Source organism: Sceloporus occidentalis, unplaced genomic scaffold (assembly GCF_023333645.1).
Source record: "Sceloporus occidentalis isolate IW3139 unplaced genomic scaffold, rSceOcc1.0.p SCAF_11, whole genome shotgun sequence".
NCBI classification, from domain to species: Eukaryota; Metazoa; Chordata; class Lepidosauria; order Squamata; family Phrynosomatidae; genus Sceloporus; species Sceloporus occidentalis.
In genome coordinates, this window is record NW_028316991.1 from 23459260 (window position 1) to 23474978 (window position 15719).

The window sequence follows — 15719 nt, forward strand, 5'->3', positions numbered from 1 at the left end:
GATAGAAAACCCCACACATTTGGTTCACGTGGATGGATCACAAGATGCATGGAGTACAGTATGGCACCATACCTGGGAACTAAGACCTCATCATGAAGAGTTCATGTAATTACTAGCCGAATGTGGTAACAAAATGGCGCTAATTACGGTCCTCGCGGACTCCTTAGCTTGACAATCTGCCCCTTCACCCTGAGATTGGGGCAAAAACCCTGAGACTGAGCTTCAAACAAACAGAGAGTCCCTAGGCATGCACAGCACGCTTAGACTGTTCGGCATGAGAACTCTAGCGGAAATGTCAAGAAATGGAATGGAATTCTGGGGATTTTAGAAGCTGCAGCTAAAAAAACCATTAAACCTCATAAAATCCAAGGGTTCTGCTATATTATATTACAGATTTATGTATTTCGTAGGATCCCTCTTGACACCACCAACCCAACAAGCCTACAGAAGAACATCAGACATATCTTCTCTGTTTGGAAAAACAAGGATTTTTTTTTTATTTTTTTTTACACGATTCATCTTCTTTCAAATCTAGAACGTCTTCGGTGGCTGGTGCTTTTTCCCCGAACACTAAACTTTTGCCAGGTTCCTTTGAAGAAGAAGAAGAAGAAAAAAAGTGCAAGGAGTCCGAGATGATATTACGAATGATGGATAATGATTAGCTGTCCAGATAGCGAACAGTATGTCAGCGCTGCCTGAAAGATTTTACATCACTGGCCATGGGATCGCTGTCCTCAAATCTTTCTACTGCGGTTTTATTTCAATAGACTCTCCAAAAGGGCAAGCGTCACCGTGTCAGCGGGGGAGCTGAAACCGTCGGAGAGGGAAAGAAAAAGACAAATACCATCCCCCGGGGTGCGCGCCCACCTCATATTTTAATTAAAAGCCAAAGTTGTACTAGAGAATATGTCATTCGGTTGTAACGTTGTCAGGTTTCTGGTTAAGATGAATATTGAAATGTCCAGCAAATGTAACGGATTATGGATCCAGCAGAGTGAGTGATTTTACTCTCCTCAAAAAGAGACATAGAATTTGACGGAAGGAGAGAACAATTCAATTTATACAGGTTTCCCCTTTAAGCCTCCTCAACTTTTATTATTTTTCAACTATTATTTTAGAGTATTTAATGTATGTCTCAGGGATCCTGTTCATTCTGTTTGCCTTTTATCGTCTATAATCCACCAATGGCTGATTTTGGGGGCAAAGTTCTAAAGATGGTCCTCATGGAAGCCCGTTGACCATGAATGGTATCGGTGATTGTTCCACATTTAGAACCTTGCGTCAAAACACACAACCCTGTATTTTTTTCTGTATTACCAATTTCTAGTATTTTTGGGACTGGCTTTTTATTATATAATCAGACATCTGCTGTGTTATTGAGGAATTAAACAGCATATGTTTGTGTTTCATTTCAGTTTTGCATCCCATGTCTCCCCTGATGCCCCTCTTTGCTAGGAGCTTGGAATGTTTGGTGGGTATGAGGGGATCGCAGGGTTCTACAGCCCTAAAACCCCCGATAATGTGTATAGAAACAGAAGGTAATAGGGGTATATTTTAAACCATGTTTATAAATACAATTTTCTAAAGACCTCAGCTACATAAAGTTACAAATTTACCCCAAACATCTTGGTAAAGCCCCTCCCCCAGGCTGTACCCCCAAACACAAAAGTGTCCCCGTTCGGCCATTTGTCACACCGGCAGGTATCACACTCATGAAATGCTGCGTCTGGTTCCAAATGGCTAATATACATATTTTTCACATGCCGGAGCGGCTCTGTGAGATAAAAATCTTGTTTGAGAAGATTGACCTTTATCCTGTCTGACATAATGAGCTATTTCTTCTCCCCCCCCCCCTTTTTTTGGCACGCATGTTCTTTGTGACATTTCTTCCCCTTCTGTTTAGAATAATTTGTGAGTAATTATTTGCATTTAATATTTTACAGGTAGGGATTATTTCAATGCAAGAGCTCAACCAACTCTATGAGTCAAAATGACCAACAATGGTTTAATGAAATGAAGACAGAGTATTTTATAAAGTTACCGCAGGGAACGTATAATACATAATGTATTGTCTATTCATTAAGGGTTAAGATGACCTCAGATGCCACAGAACACCTCGATTCCACGTCATACTGTTTGGTGGAAACAATAGAATGGCTCAGCCTCAAATACCCTGCCAGGCACTCTGACTAATAAAAGTCTGTGGAGGAACGGACTTCATTAGCATCGCCATAAAGCATCAGCTCAGTGTGGTGTTTGAGCCGGGAAAGTCCCCCAAAATATCACCTGACTGACAGCAACGGCGGCTCCAGGTCTGCAGATAAAGGGAGTTTATTGGAACAAAATGAGATCAAACCAGGTTTATATCAACGACCGACATTACTTGACAGTCTATTAGTTTAAGGGGGCTGGGAGTAGGCTGTGATGTAATAAATAGAGGAGGAGCTGAGGAAGAATGACAGGACTCTGTTGCTAAGCAGCTCTAGTATCTCAAAGACAAATAAAATGCCCAATCGGTTACTTTTACTTCTCTTTACACGAGGCATCTGGTGATGCGTTACAAGGCACCTCAGGTGGAACAGCGCCGTTAAGTGTCTGACGGATTCCTCGATAACCAAAATCTCCGCTCATTTTGCGGATTCTTGCTGTAGTCTGGTAACGTGAGGCTGGCTCCTTATTTACATAAACGGGATAATTATTGTGTTTGTTCCAGCTGATTTTAACGAACCAATCTAGTTAATGCCGATCGTGTTAATTAAAGATAATTTAGCTGATTTTATACTTAAGGCTAAAAAAAAAAAAATAAAAAAAAAAGAGAAAATCCAGAATAGAAGCAGCAGTTTTTTGTTTTTTTTTCTGACGGACCTGCGGCACGATGGCGGGTGGCTGCTTCGCTTTCAAAATCAGAGGCATTTTTCTGTATTAATGTCACGATTTAGGAATAAATGTCAAAGGCAAAAAAAAAATTCTGCCTTTATTGCTATGGCACCATCATACTCCATGGCGCTGTACAATTATTTTTCATCATTGTGTATCTCTTCATCAGCCAGTTTCTCCCTGGTGGCTGAGGGTTTGAGAGCTCACTGCTGTAATGGGGTTTCCTTATGATAGATAAAACGCCCAGGGTGTTATCGCACTGCACTGGCGTGACCAATAATACCCTTCGGCGTCTGTGAGGGACAGTTTGACTAATAAAGATGTATATCGGAAGGTATATATTTTTATATACATTTGCATGCGTAATATGCACCCCAACGTACCGTTGACATTCTCCGGCATGTAAAATGAGGTCTTCGTTGTCCTTCGCGTTGATTGTTAATTCGTGTTCTGTCGAGTTGAACACGTCTAGTAGGAGGTGGCATTGGCGAGTGCTGCAAAACAAAAGCATATAGGTTTTACCCCAAAAACACACGGTAGCTGCTGGTTTATCTAGGGACAGCAGGGGTTAATACGTCACTGTTACTCCATGGGTATGGCAGGATTTCCCCCTGGAAAAAACCTAGATATAGAGAGCAGAAAAAACTCTGGTAGTCAGGGGAATGCAGCAAAAAACTTTTATTTAATCCTGTATATACCCCCCTGCTGTCAGAATGGTTCGGTCTCCTCTCTTCACTCTGGCAGCTGCTCCTCCACAGGCACAGAGTCCCCGCCTGGGCAGAGACACAGTTTGCATGCTGCAGACACAGGGTAGTTTATTTCAAACATGTGTTGCAGCAAGTGTTAGTTAATAGCTGAGACTACATTTACCATGACTCTCAGCCAGTTTGTTATGTTAAGCATCATGGGAAAGTGACTACTCAACTGGGGTGTCAAAGGTTTTATATTATTGTGGAGTGGCACAGCAGCTGTTGTGCAAAGCACATCTCATGGTTATCGGCCATCCCATTAGTTGGCTGAACATCATGACAAATATAATTAACAGCACTTGGAGTGCCAAATGTTACCACAAATGCTGGCGTGTCATAAATGTCATAGGGTGGGAGAGGGGAAAGGTGAGGAGGATATCTTGCCCCCCCTCCCTTAGAAAAAATCCTGTGGATGCCTATGGAATATATGGAGGGATAGCAAGTGCAGTGTTGGGGGGTCTTTCTTGGACCATCACTTCTGGACAATCTGCAAACGCGTAGGGGATTCTGCCCCTCCCCCACCCCAGCTATTTCTCGTGCAGGAGATGCGTCGTATAGTGAATATTTCCATAAATTAGTATGTATAAGGTAACCCGCGAAGGTTTTGGGTCCAAATGGTAAATATTCAGCAGTTCTCTCGCTAAACTATTCATGTCTCTCTCAGAAGAACGTATCAAAGCTGGATACATAACGTTGCGGGCATCGTACGCCGCGCAGCAAATAGCTTCTGTCTTAAGGAAGCGGGATTTATTTTCTCCTACGGTTGATTATGACAGCAGAAAATTCAATTGCCGAAGAAAGTATTTGTTCAACAGAATCGCGAATAGCATTCCGGATAAATGGAGTCCTGTCTGCCTACTCAGCAAACGGCTGTCTGAGCGCTAGAGGAGAGGAGATCCACTCCGTCAGCACAAAACAGACGATATTACGCCGTATCACTTAAAGGCTGGCCTGGTAAACGGCACTGAAAGGGACTCGGTCGCCTAAGCAGCGTTACCGGTGTGTCCATAGAACAGATTTCAAGCAACTTTCCTCTTCTGTGGCATCATCATGCAGCCCTATATGCAAATGAACTGCCCTGTGGTCAGGTTGGGATGTATGATTGGAAGGAAATGATGGGAGTTATAATCCATCCTCACTACCTGCTTAACATTCTGATAAGAGAAATTTAATCTATGTCTACTGCGGTATCCCTGGCTCATATATTTATATATATATATATATATATATATATATAATATATATCTGATGTCAGTGGGCACCAGACGGTTAAAGGAAGGATGCGTACCTCGTTGCAGGCAGGGTGCTCACGCTGGTAAAAACCACTGCTGATTCCACGTCGACGTGCAGCCCCAGCGAAAGGTTCCGGTAATACCCCTCCGCGTGGCCCGGACCACCAGAGTATTTAAAACTCAAAATGCTCTCCAGCGTCTGTCAAGAAACGAAACCAGGGGGAAAAAACACGAGTCAGCTTAAAGTTCCAGAAGAATCCCCCCTAATTTTACATGAATAATAAATATCACGTACTATTCCGCGGAACTCCCATCATACACTCACTACAGCAATCCGTTAGCGTGACACCCCGCCAATACCCTGCGGCTCGATATCGCCAAAGGGGGCAGCCTGTTTTCTTTATTGATTTATAGCAATTATAGGTCTGGAATTGCCTGTCAGAGGGCGATGTTAACAATGAATGATGGTGATAATTATTTTTTTTTATTATTATTATTGTTATTATTTATTTACGGGCCGGCATTATCATTCTGCTATCGTTTGAGGCAATATTGGCCTCGCTGATCAGCGGAAAAGCCCAGATCTCGTGGTTGCTCTAGCAGACTTTCTCCTGCGCGGCGGTACTGAGATCCGAGCCGGCAAATCAATGCTTCGTTATGAAAAGAGCGTAATGCACTTCCATCCATCAAACACAGGGGAGGGCTGGCAGCCTAAGGCCTGGGGGGCAAGTCTAGTCAACTGGCCCGTTGCACCATCAAAGCGGCTGCGAGCGACATTGAAAGCGGCCGTCGTGCGGCAGTCACTCCACCAGTGCCTAATGAAATTAAAGTGGCCGGCGTGCACGCACCGCATGCCTCAGCTCTTCATCTCACCCCTTTTAAGACGTGGGAAGAGGAGCTGAGGCATGGCCATTGGGTCTGACAGCCGCATGATGCAGGGGGGTACCGAGAGTATTTGGCACCTGTGGCAGACCCTGTATGTGGCACCCCCACACACACACACACTTTAAAACTGCATAGTTTCTATGGTTAGGCAAACATTGACAGGGGTACAGCATATTTGTTATCATTATATGCTTAGGGATTACGCGGTACCACCGTCAATGTGTGCCTATACATTGAGCCAGACACTGACAACCCCTATCACTATATACTAAGCCAAACATTGATGTGGTGTAGGCTTACCACTTTAGTGACTGGCATAGTATATAGTAGGGATGCACCGAAATGAAAATTCTGGACTGAAACTAAAAATTCAGCATTCACTTGGCCAAAACTGAAAAAAAAACAAAAAAAACTTTAAAATACTTTATTAAAAGTAACACCAAAATTAGACAAAAAAAATCAACAACAATATTAACATATATATATATATATATACACATATATATAACAACAATCACAATCCTATCATGCCCAGGTTCTAGCATGTGCTGGCTGACTTAGTATGATAGGAGTGTGATTGCTGTTTGCAATTATATATATATATTAATACTGTCATTGAATTATTCTGTCCAATAAAAGTGTTAACACACCGAAGTTGGACCAAAAAATAATTTATAACAGCAATCACACTCCTATCATGCCTAGGCAGCTACTACATGCTGGAATCTGGGCATGAAAGGAATGTGATTACGGACTCCCTATGCCAAGCTATCCCCCAACACGTACACATCCATGCTATCTGGAACCCTCATTCACAAACATTCAGCATAACACCCATCACTCTCACACACTTACTAATCCACTCTCTCCTACCTTTTCTTCTTTCACTCTCACTTTTCCTCCTCTTCCTCTTCTTCTTCTTCTTCTTCCTGTCCTTCCGGTGTACTGAGCGCGGCAGACGGTGGGCGTGGCTTCAGTGTTGTGCGCCGGGATTTGACATCAAGTCCCGGCGCACAGCCACAGTTGCCGCGCGCATCGTTTCTGGAGGCGTGCCGGCATGGTGGCACCCCTCAGATGAGCGGCATCCGGGGCGGACCGCCCACCTCCCCCCCCCCCCGCCAGGTACGCATGACGGCCGCATTCAATCCTGCTTGCGGCCGCTTAGTTTTTAACTTTGCGGCCGCAGCCGCATTGAATGCTAGTCTGCCGGTCGTCCGTCCGGCCCACCGGCCCGGATTTAGGGCGGCCTGGGGGGCAATTGCCCCCCGGCCCAGCCCGCCCCTGATCAAACAGCAACCTAATGGCTCTTACTGATGATGGCCATGAAGTCCGTTAGTTATCACAATTAGAAAAGTAGCTACGAGGAAGACAAAGGGCGACCCTTCTCTAATGTTATGCACGTGGTAGGGGTCATGAGGCCACCGAGTTCAACCTTTCCAAGGAGTCCTTAGAAGAGTCGATCCAGATCAAGGCAAATCAAAAACTCCTTCTAAATCCACGTTGGCTTGGCCAAGAAGGAGGTCAGCGAGAAGAAACAGCTGGATCAAGCACTATTTCCATTAAAATGCATACCTAGGAATGCCTTTCCCAGTTCTTTATACTACCTGTGGCGTATTCCAGAGCTTTACTGCCCTTCCCAGTATCTCTTTTGTTTTAAGTTGGACCTGCAGCTCCCCTAAAGAGTGATGGCACAATATGCATTATTGTAACATTTGTGGCTGTAGAACAAGGAGAAAACACCCAGCAGACATTCTGAGCTCTGGAAAAGGATCCAAAGAAGCAGTTTCTTCTGAAGAGAGATAATTGGGAGCTATGTCCTCCCAAACCCTCCCTAGATGACCCACCAACCCACCGATCCTGCCTTTCCTGATTTAAGAGAATGAAATAAAAATGTGAAAAATAATAACAAGGTCATCAAACGCGAAGCCAACAAAGAACCCTCAACCAGAAGACTTCTACTGTAATGAGCACCCAACTAATTAGGCAAAGCCGGTGACAGCGTTAGGGTCCAAGGCATTTACCACTTCACCAAAAAGACGATGGTTAAGAAAAAAATGCAGAAAAAGAGAGACATAATGAAAAAAGAAAAACATTGTATCATTAAAAGATTGAGACGAAGACACAGAGACTCTATTAAAAGCCGTTACGGATATAATCGCTTGCGTCCCTGTAATCAGTTTGCGTTCCGTGCTTCCCCCAGACGTCAAGAGAATAGAAAGTAACTAATGCGGGCTGCGTAGAGAAAGCCACCAAGATTACAGAGATCATATCTGATTTCCCAGGGAGGATATTAGCACATATTGAATAAGCAATCAGCTGGCGATACTCCACGGCGCGTAGAATTCATTTACAGCCACCGAGAGGCATATCGGGACGGCGTGGCGCTACGGAAACGAAAGGTACCGCCGATGATTATCGAACCCTTGGGCGACGGCCGATACCTGAGAAAACCGGGTAAATGTTACGTTTCCACGAGCCCCTGGTAATTGCAAGAAGCCAGCCGCCCCCCCAACACCACTCCGGAACGTGGAACCTCTGATGAAACAAACGGACGGCTGATCCTTCGGGGTTATCGGGGTTATCAGGTGAAGGAAAGACTTGGAGAAACGTACAAAATGATTAACAAGAAACAGCATTTTATAAACAAGGATGAAAATAGCTGCTAGCTAACCAGGCAAAAGATACCGAACGGCTGGTCTGGAGACAGGGGAAGCAATCCTCTAGATTGTAAGCTCATGAGCCGGGCCCTCTTTAACCAATGCTTCGTTATTCAGACGAATGGACGAAGCGGTAAAATTCGGCACGAAAACGTCTAATAATTATAAATTGATCAGAACAACCAGAAAAAGGTCCCATCAAAGATTTAGTACCTTTCAGCCCCAACCAGTTTGGGATTAAACAGTTCACACCCCAATAAAAACAATGAACATCTCTGGTGGTCTTTTCTTTAAATGAACTGAACGGCTTTCAGCCCCCTGATTCCCAAGAGATCTATACGTTTATTATTCTAGAGCAGCGCTGTTCAGCTGGAATTTACAGTCTATGCGTGTTTAAGAAGCACACTTTCTGCGGGGAGCTACTAAATAAAAAATATGATGCTTGGTACTTATGGGTAGTTTACATGAAGAACAGACTTCCGATTGAAGCAACAGAGGAAAACCCAGTAAAGCAATTTAAGAAAGGTTATTATGTCTGTAAAATAAGCTAAAAGTGATTCAGAAACAGCTAGATGAGGTCAGTTGGTTCTTTGCCCTATCTTCGTGCTCAATGTATATTGGAGGCCATTTTCCACGGACCCCGGTGGATTTTACTGCATGCAAATAGGTGCAGGCACTCTTTAGTTATTGGAGTTAGAACATGAAGCTTCTGTTTCACTTAACTCCTCCCGCAGCTGCCTCTGCTGAAAACAGGACGCATACATCGGTACACTTGCTGCACATGCTCAGTAGAGCTCCCACTCATAGTCTCTCTGACTGACACGTGACATCACTTCCTGGCACAATGAGACAAAAAAATAAATAAATAAATAAAGAAGGGGAGGACCCTCCACATCACCAGACTAGATCACTGCCTTGAGGGGCAGCAGGACTGCCCCCCACATGAATTGGGGACAGTTGCAAAGTATGCTGCACTGCTAAACTAGTAGCCCAGCAGCTGATACTCTAATTATGAGTCTCACAAAAATATCAATTACTTTTTTTCCCGCTTGCTTCCAGAATTCTCATTACAATCATTCATGATTTAGGCCGACACGCGCTCAAGGGACCAAATGATAGCTAAAGCACCATTTTCATTTGCAATAATGTTCTGAAATTAATAGACTGTGGGCCTTTTGCACCATCCCCCAACCCATAAAACTCCTCATCCCCAGATTTTTTACATTGGAGGGGAAAAAAAAAATGATAACTTTAATAAAGACGTGTAAAGGGAGAGCCACATGGCACCCGAAAATTAGCAGATCAATTTTTATATAGAAATCACGGCAAATATGACTTTGTTCCCTTCCAGCCATCTGTGCGAACGTTCTTTTGGGAATCAGAATGCGTGCAAAACGTCTGGGGTAAAAAAAAAAAAAAAAGATAAGTTTGGGTTCTAAACGCACATGTGCAGCGAGCGCGGAGCGAGTGCGCCGAGAAGGAGGCGTTACGTTTAGAGGATGGAAGGCGTTATTTTTAAAAAACAAAATTTAGAAATTAATTAGGAATTTGGCATGGGGGGTAACAAGCGAGGCCATGATGGGTCAGGAGCCGGTTTATGAGACATCTGAAATGGCCAAAGATGCTTTTTTGGGGGGGAGGGGGTAGATGGATGGCTCATCATCCCATTCCCCCTTTAATTGGGGTTGTACCCTGCGACGTCAGCGGGAACGACCACCGACGTCGGTGGGGACTGAGTCCTGCAAAGGGGGGCTCCGGTAGCTGGAGTCTAAAATTTCCCAGGTATGCTCGTCATGGGTACTGGTGGCCTACTGGTGACACCATCCTAACTGCAGAACATGGGGGTATGACATCAAAGTTAGGATTATAATAATATGCATTCTTTAAAATGATAAAAACAATAACTTAACTGAATAGCTGCTGAAAGCAGCCGATCTGTGGCAGGAAAGTGCCCCCCCCCCACATTGAAATCAATGGGAGTGCATTCTGCGTACGTGCACAGGGGGTTTCATTAGACCACCAGAGCTCTTGCTGAGCCAGTGCTGGAGGTAAGTACACCCAACTAAATTTCTGGACTCCTACTCTTCCCTCGACCCATTTCAATCTGGAAATTTATGAATGAGCTCCTCACTCCTAAATCCAAGGGCCACTACTCCACGCTAATCCTACTGGACCGTAACGCCGCTTTCCACACCGCGGACCACCCTCATCTCCTTTAAACTCGTCATGGTCTTGGTCTCCGTGACTCTCCTGATCTCTCTCCCCGTCTCCTAGATCATGTAACTAACTGTCCCTCTCTCTCCTCTCTCCTCCCTCTCCAGCTGGATGTCTTCACGTTTCCTCAATCTCTCCAAAACCGAACTTTCTTCCTTAAAACGCTAACATTCATCAGTTTCTGTCAATGTCGATGCATGGCCTCGCCGCATGTTTCTGTGAGTCAAAATGTTTTGTCATACACTACTTGTTATGTCCGGTTTCACCCTTTGTACTGCGCTGCTGCATATGTTGGCGCTATATATGTCAGTAAACAGCAATAATGTGGCCGCAGGCAGCAGGAGATGTGTTCGGATTGCACAGATCTCTTGCAAGCCACGTTACTCGGGGTAGGGAAATAGGCAAATCCATATGGGGGGGGTCACATGAAAATTTAAAGGGACCTCTCAGCTGTCTCGACTCGAAGCGCATGTGATGGTTGGATGAACCTCCAGACTGTAAACACGTTAGTGAATAGCGTGTGTTTTCTGACCGCGTGAAAAGCATTTAGTGCCGTCTGCGTCTAAGTAATTAAAACCCTGTAGGATAATTAATGCGGGCGCGCTGCCAATAATAATCAGCTGAGGAACACGCCAGTAAACGAACGCGGCCCCGGCGGATCGCTGCGTCTCCCGCGCTGTAAGAACCGATCGATACGTTTCATGCACGACGACTTACTGTACGGGGCAGAAATGTTAATTAACCTCTTGAGTGTCAGGTTGATTCATGAAAATGCAAAGACTCAAAGCTTAATCAGTTGTTGGTCTCGTCTTAGATTCAGGGGCCGTATGCCTACCCCATGCATGTTTAATACCCCTCACTGTATTACCCTCTACCACTTCTGCTGGGAGGCTGTTTCCATTTATCTACCACCCTTCATTTATCTTCAACAGAAGTGCTATAAAGCATGTACAGGAAGTGTATCTAAGTATGCTTTCTGCTCACACTTCCTGGTTTCAGCAGAGGCAGCAGGGGGAGGAGTTAAATGAGTCTCATGTCTTATTTTCAAACTGCAATAACTAAAGAATGCCTGCACCAATATGGATGCAATTAAATACATTGGAGTATCTCTCAAGTAAACATTTCGGAGTATTTTTCAATTTGTCATGATCCTGGTAGCCAAGTGATAGGTCTAGTTAAAAGGGATATATATATATATATATATATATATATATATATATATATATTGATTTCACAGCAACATTAATATTTTTACGCTTCCACCCACCGCTCCTTAAAGCCATAAATTTGTACGAGTGTTTAACCCGCGTTCTTCATTTTTTTTTTCATAACCTATTCGCGATATTCATCAGGCTCGCTGGTTTAAATATTAGTCTGGCCGGGTCACTGAGCGATGAAATTGCAGGCTCTCTTTCTGCGAAGCAAGAAGACGACGGCAACAAGTCGCGGCGGCTAAAAATAGAACCTCGGCAAGCCGTGTAAAGACATAAATAATTCAGTACTTATTTAATTTTCTGAGTCTGTCCACTCAGCAGAGCGATCCTTCCTGAAAGGGGTGAAGAAAGAAAGGAATCAATAAATTCAGGAGAGATTAGACAGCATATTTTAAACCCGCGGCGGCTAAAAATAGAGTGTAACAGAGGAGGAGATGTGCGCGGAATACGCTTAGCTCCGGGCGGGATGCTAAATGCACGTATTAAGCAGGTTGAATCTGGGGTCACCGGTTAAAACTGGTGCAAACGCCAAATAAACAGCATTTATTTCTTTATTTATTTATTTTACATTCTCTTAATTTTTTTTGAAGCATATTACAAAAAAAAAAATAAAACCTGAAATGTCATTAAAAAGATCTCGGTCCGTCGGAATTAACGCTCATGCGTATAGTCGAGAGGAGCATCCCTTTAGAACGATGGGCTTGTGCCTGGGGAACTCTTTAAAGGGGGGTCTCGGACCCTATTTGTTATATCCCTGAATTTAATTAATTTATCAATTCATTTATTTCTTTCTCCTAATCCTCTCTCTATTTATAAAGCTAGTTCCCACGAGCTGGAAGCTTCTGGAAGATCGAACAACGATGCACCAATTGAGTCACATGTGTGATGTAATCATGTAAATATATATCCTTCCGCACGAGACGTAATGTCGTATTCACTAACCAGTTTTAGGAATACTACAAGACATAGCTATGTTCAGTCTCTATTCTTAAATAATCAGTCTCGTTACTTTCTATCGTTTTCGCATTGCGTAGCATAACAGGTGAAGCCTCTTCCCTGCTTCTACTTCCGGAATGGCACAGCTTTTTTTAAATGACGACAGACATTATCCGCTCTTCATGTATGAAGTGAACATGCAACGCTACATAGCATAAAGGTTGATACATGTCCAATCACACGCCTGCGCAACTATGAATAACGGGAGGCTTTGAAGAATTAACCCATTAAATACTGTATTTGCTCGATTATAAGACGACCCTGATTATAAGACGACCCCCCAAAATCTGAATATTAACTTAGGAAAAAAGAAAAAGCCTGAATATAAGACGACCCTAAAGGAAAAAAGTTTTACCAGTAAATGTTAATTCATGTAAACTATTTTTTTTAATAAAAGCTATGATTGAGAAAAATATTTTTTTTGTTTTTATTTCTTGTATTTTCCAGCCTGTCCCCCAGTTACGCACATCTGCCCCCAGGCTTGCCACACCAATATGGCACTGTGGCCCATGATATGCCTTTTAACCCTCTATATGCCACTGTGCCCCATGGTATGCCTTTTGACCCCCTATATGCCACTCTGCCTCCAGAAATGCCTTATACCCCTATATCCCATTCTGGCATTTAGGGGGTTAAAATGCATATTATGGGGCAGAGTGGCATATAGGGAGGTATAAGGCATTTCAGGAGGCAGAATGGCATTAAGGGAGTTAAAAGGCATTGTATAGAGCACTCTGCCTCCAGAAATGCCTTATACCCCTATATGCCACTCTGGCATTTAGGGGGTTAAAGGGCATATTATGGGGCAGAGTGGCATATAGGGAGGTATAAGGCATTTCAGGAGGCAGAGTGCTCTATTAAATGCCCCCTTAACGCCACTCCAGAAATGCCCTATGCCCCCATTTAACTAACACACACACACACACTCTCTCCCCCCCCTCCCCTCCCCTCCCCTCCCCTCCCCTCCCCTCCCCTCTCCTCTCTCCCCTCTCAGCCCTCTCTTACCGGTGCTTCCAGCCGGGGCAGCGGGTTGACGTCGCCTTCTGCTGCAGCCGGAAGGAGGTGGAGTTGGCAGCGGGGGTTTGTATGCGTCCGTCGCGTATACTTTCCCCGGCTGTCAGAGATCAGAGATCTCTGACAGTCGGGGAAGGTCTACGCGACGGACGCAGACAACCCCCGCTGCTAGCCACACCTCCTTCCGGCTGCAGCGGACGTTGTCTACGCGGATCGCGTAGACGTCAACCCGCTGCCCCGGCAATACAGCAGGAAGCACCGGTAAGTGTGTATGATGGGGGGGGGGGTGAGACAGGAGGATCCAGGTCCCCTGCAGCGGTGCGGGGGATCTGGATCTTAGTCTCCTAATCAGACTCTATTTGAGGTCTGATTAGAAGACGACCCCGATTAGAAGACGAGGGGTATTTTTCAGAGCATTTGCTCTGAAAAAAAACCTCGTCTTATAATCGAGCAAATACGGTATTAGCATTTTCTTACAGCTCCAGCCATCAAATGCCCTCCAACGAGGTCCCTTTTACATTTTGCTAAATGCCGCCCATCCCCCTCCCCCCATATTCATTTGCCCCTTCTTCCGCTGCTCTGCTAATTTCCATGCATGAGATCGGGTCTAACGGGAGTGCTTTCCTGCCCCTGATTGGCTGTTTCAAGCAGCCGTACACTGGTGCAACCATGATGCGATAGGAAGCTGCAGCTCTGCCTCTGCAGCTTTTCCCTAAGGTAAGTACATTTTTTTCTTTAACTTTAAACAATCCATACGAAACCACAATGCCTATAAAATACTGACAAAAGCACTTTCAGATTTCTGGGTTGTTTGGGAGGGGGGCTCCCTTTTACACTAGGGTGTCTTTTTAGAAAAATAAAATAATTTTATTGTTATTTTAGGCCTGCCACACTGCATATGGACAATCAGAAAAAATAATAATAATAATTATTATATATATATATATATATATATATATATATATATAAAATATGTAATTGTAATTAAATACTAAATTAAATGAAATAATAAAAATTAAAAAAAAAATTTTAAAAATGAATTTTCCTTTGGTTATAATTCCTTCCTCTTCCTCGGCAGCTAAATTTTAATTGAAGAGATTTGTTTTTTAATCTTTAAATATTATAAAAATCAATGTGCTTATCCACAGAGGTATCATTAGAGGGAATTTAGTTCACGCTAAGGCTTTATGTAGACAATCTCATATATATATATACAGTGATATACAGTGTGATATATATATTATATTTAATATATATATATATATATATATATATATATATATATATATATATATATATATATATATATATATATATATATATATATATATATATATATATATATATGGCCACTTAGCGGGTTCATTCAATCTTTTCCTAGTTTGCATCTAAAGGAGGTTTACAAGCATTAATAATTATTGATTATTTACAGCTCTGCGGCGGAGAAAGAGTTCTCCGGGCTAAACAATGATGAATAAGCAAAAGTAAGACCTGGTAAAAACGCAACAGAAAATCAATGGCTTCTAAATTACGGCCGGTGTTTGTCTAAAGCTGCAGAAACTTTAAAAGGTTAGCGCTAATAGGAGCGGACCCCAGAGAGAACAATGTCAGGAAGGCAGGAGCCGGGGCAAATTCATCACTCGCAAAACCAGCCCACGTCTTATCCAACAGCAAAAAGAAAGGAACGGAGCGGAACCGAGTCATTACCGCAGGAACCCCAGAAGAAAAAAAAAAAAAAAAAGGATCCTGTGCGGGGAACGCGTGCCAAGGAATGTGAAAAGAACAAAAACCTAAAACAAAAAAAGTGAAATGTTTTAACAAATTTGATAATTCCATCACAGCACAAAACACGGGAAGTGCTTAAAAGTGGTATTTAATTTG

General features: G+C 43.4%; 1 protein-coding gene across 1 annotated transcript in view; it reads right to left on the reverse strand.

Moving 5' to 3' along the window:
- The window catches only part of LOC149305706 (trafficking protein particle complex subunit 9), a 219226-nt gene that overhangs the window by 131260 nt on the left and 72247 nt on the right, over positions 1 to 15719 (reverse strand). The window contains exons 17-18 of the mRNA XM_089477380.1: positions 4915 to 5057; positions 3261 to 3371 (exon numbers count right to left, since the gene is read on the reverse strand). Coding sequence (XP_089333506.1) covers positions 3261 to 3371; positions 4915 to 5057 — 254 coding nt within the window. The remainder of the gene's footprint in view (positions 1 to 3260; positions 3372 to 4914; positions 5058 to 15719) is intronic.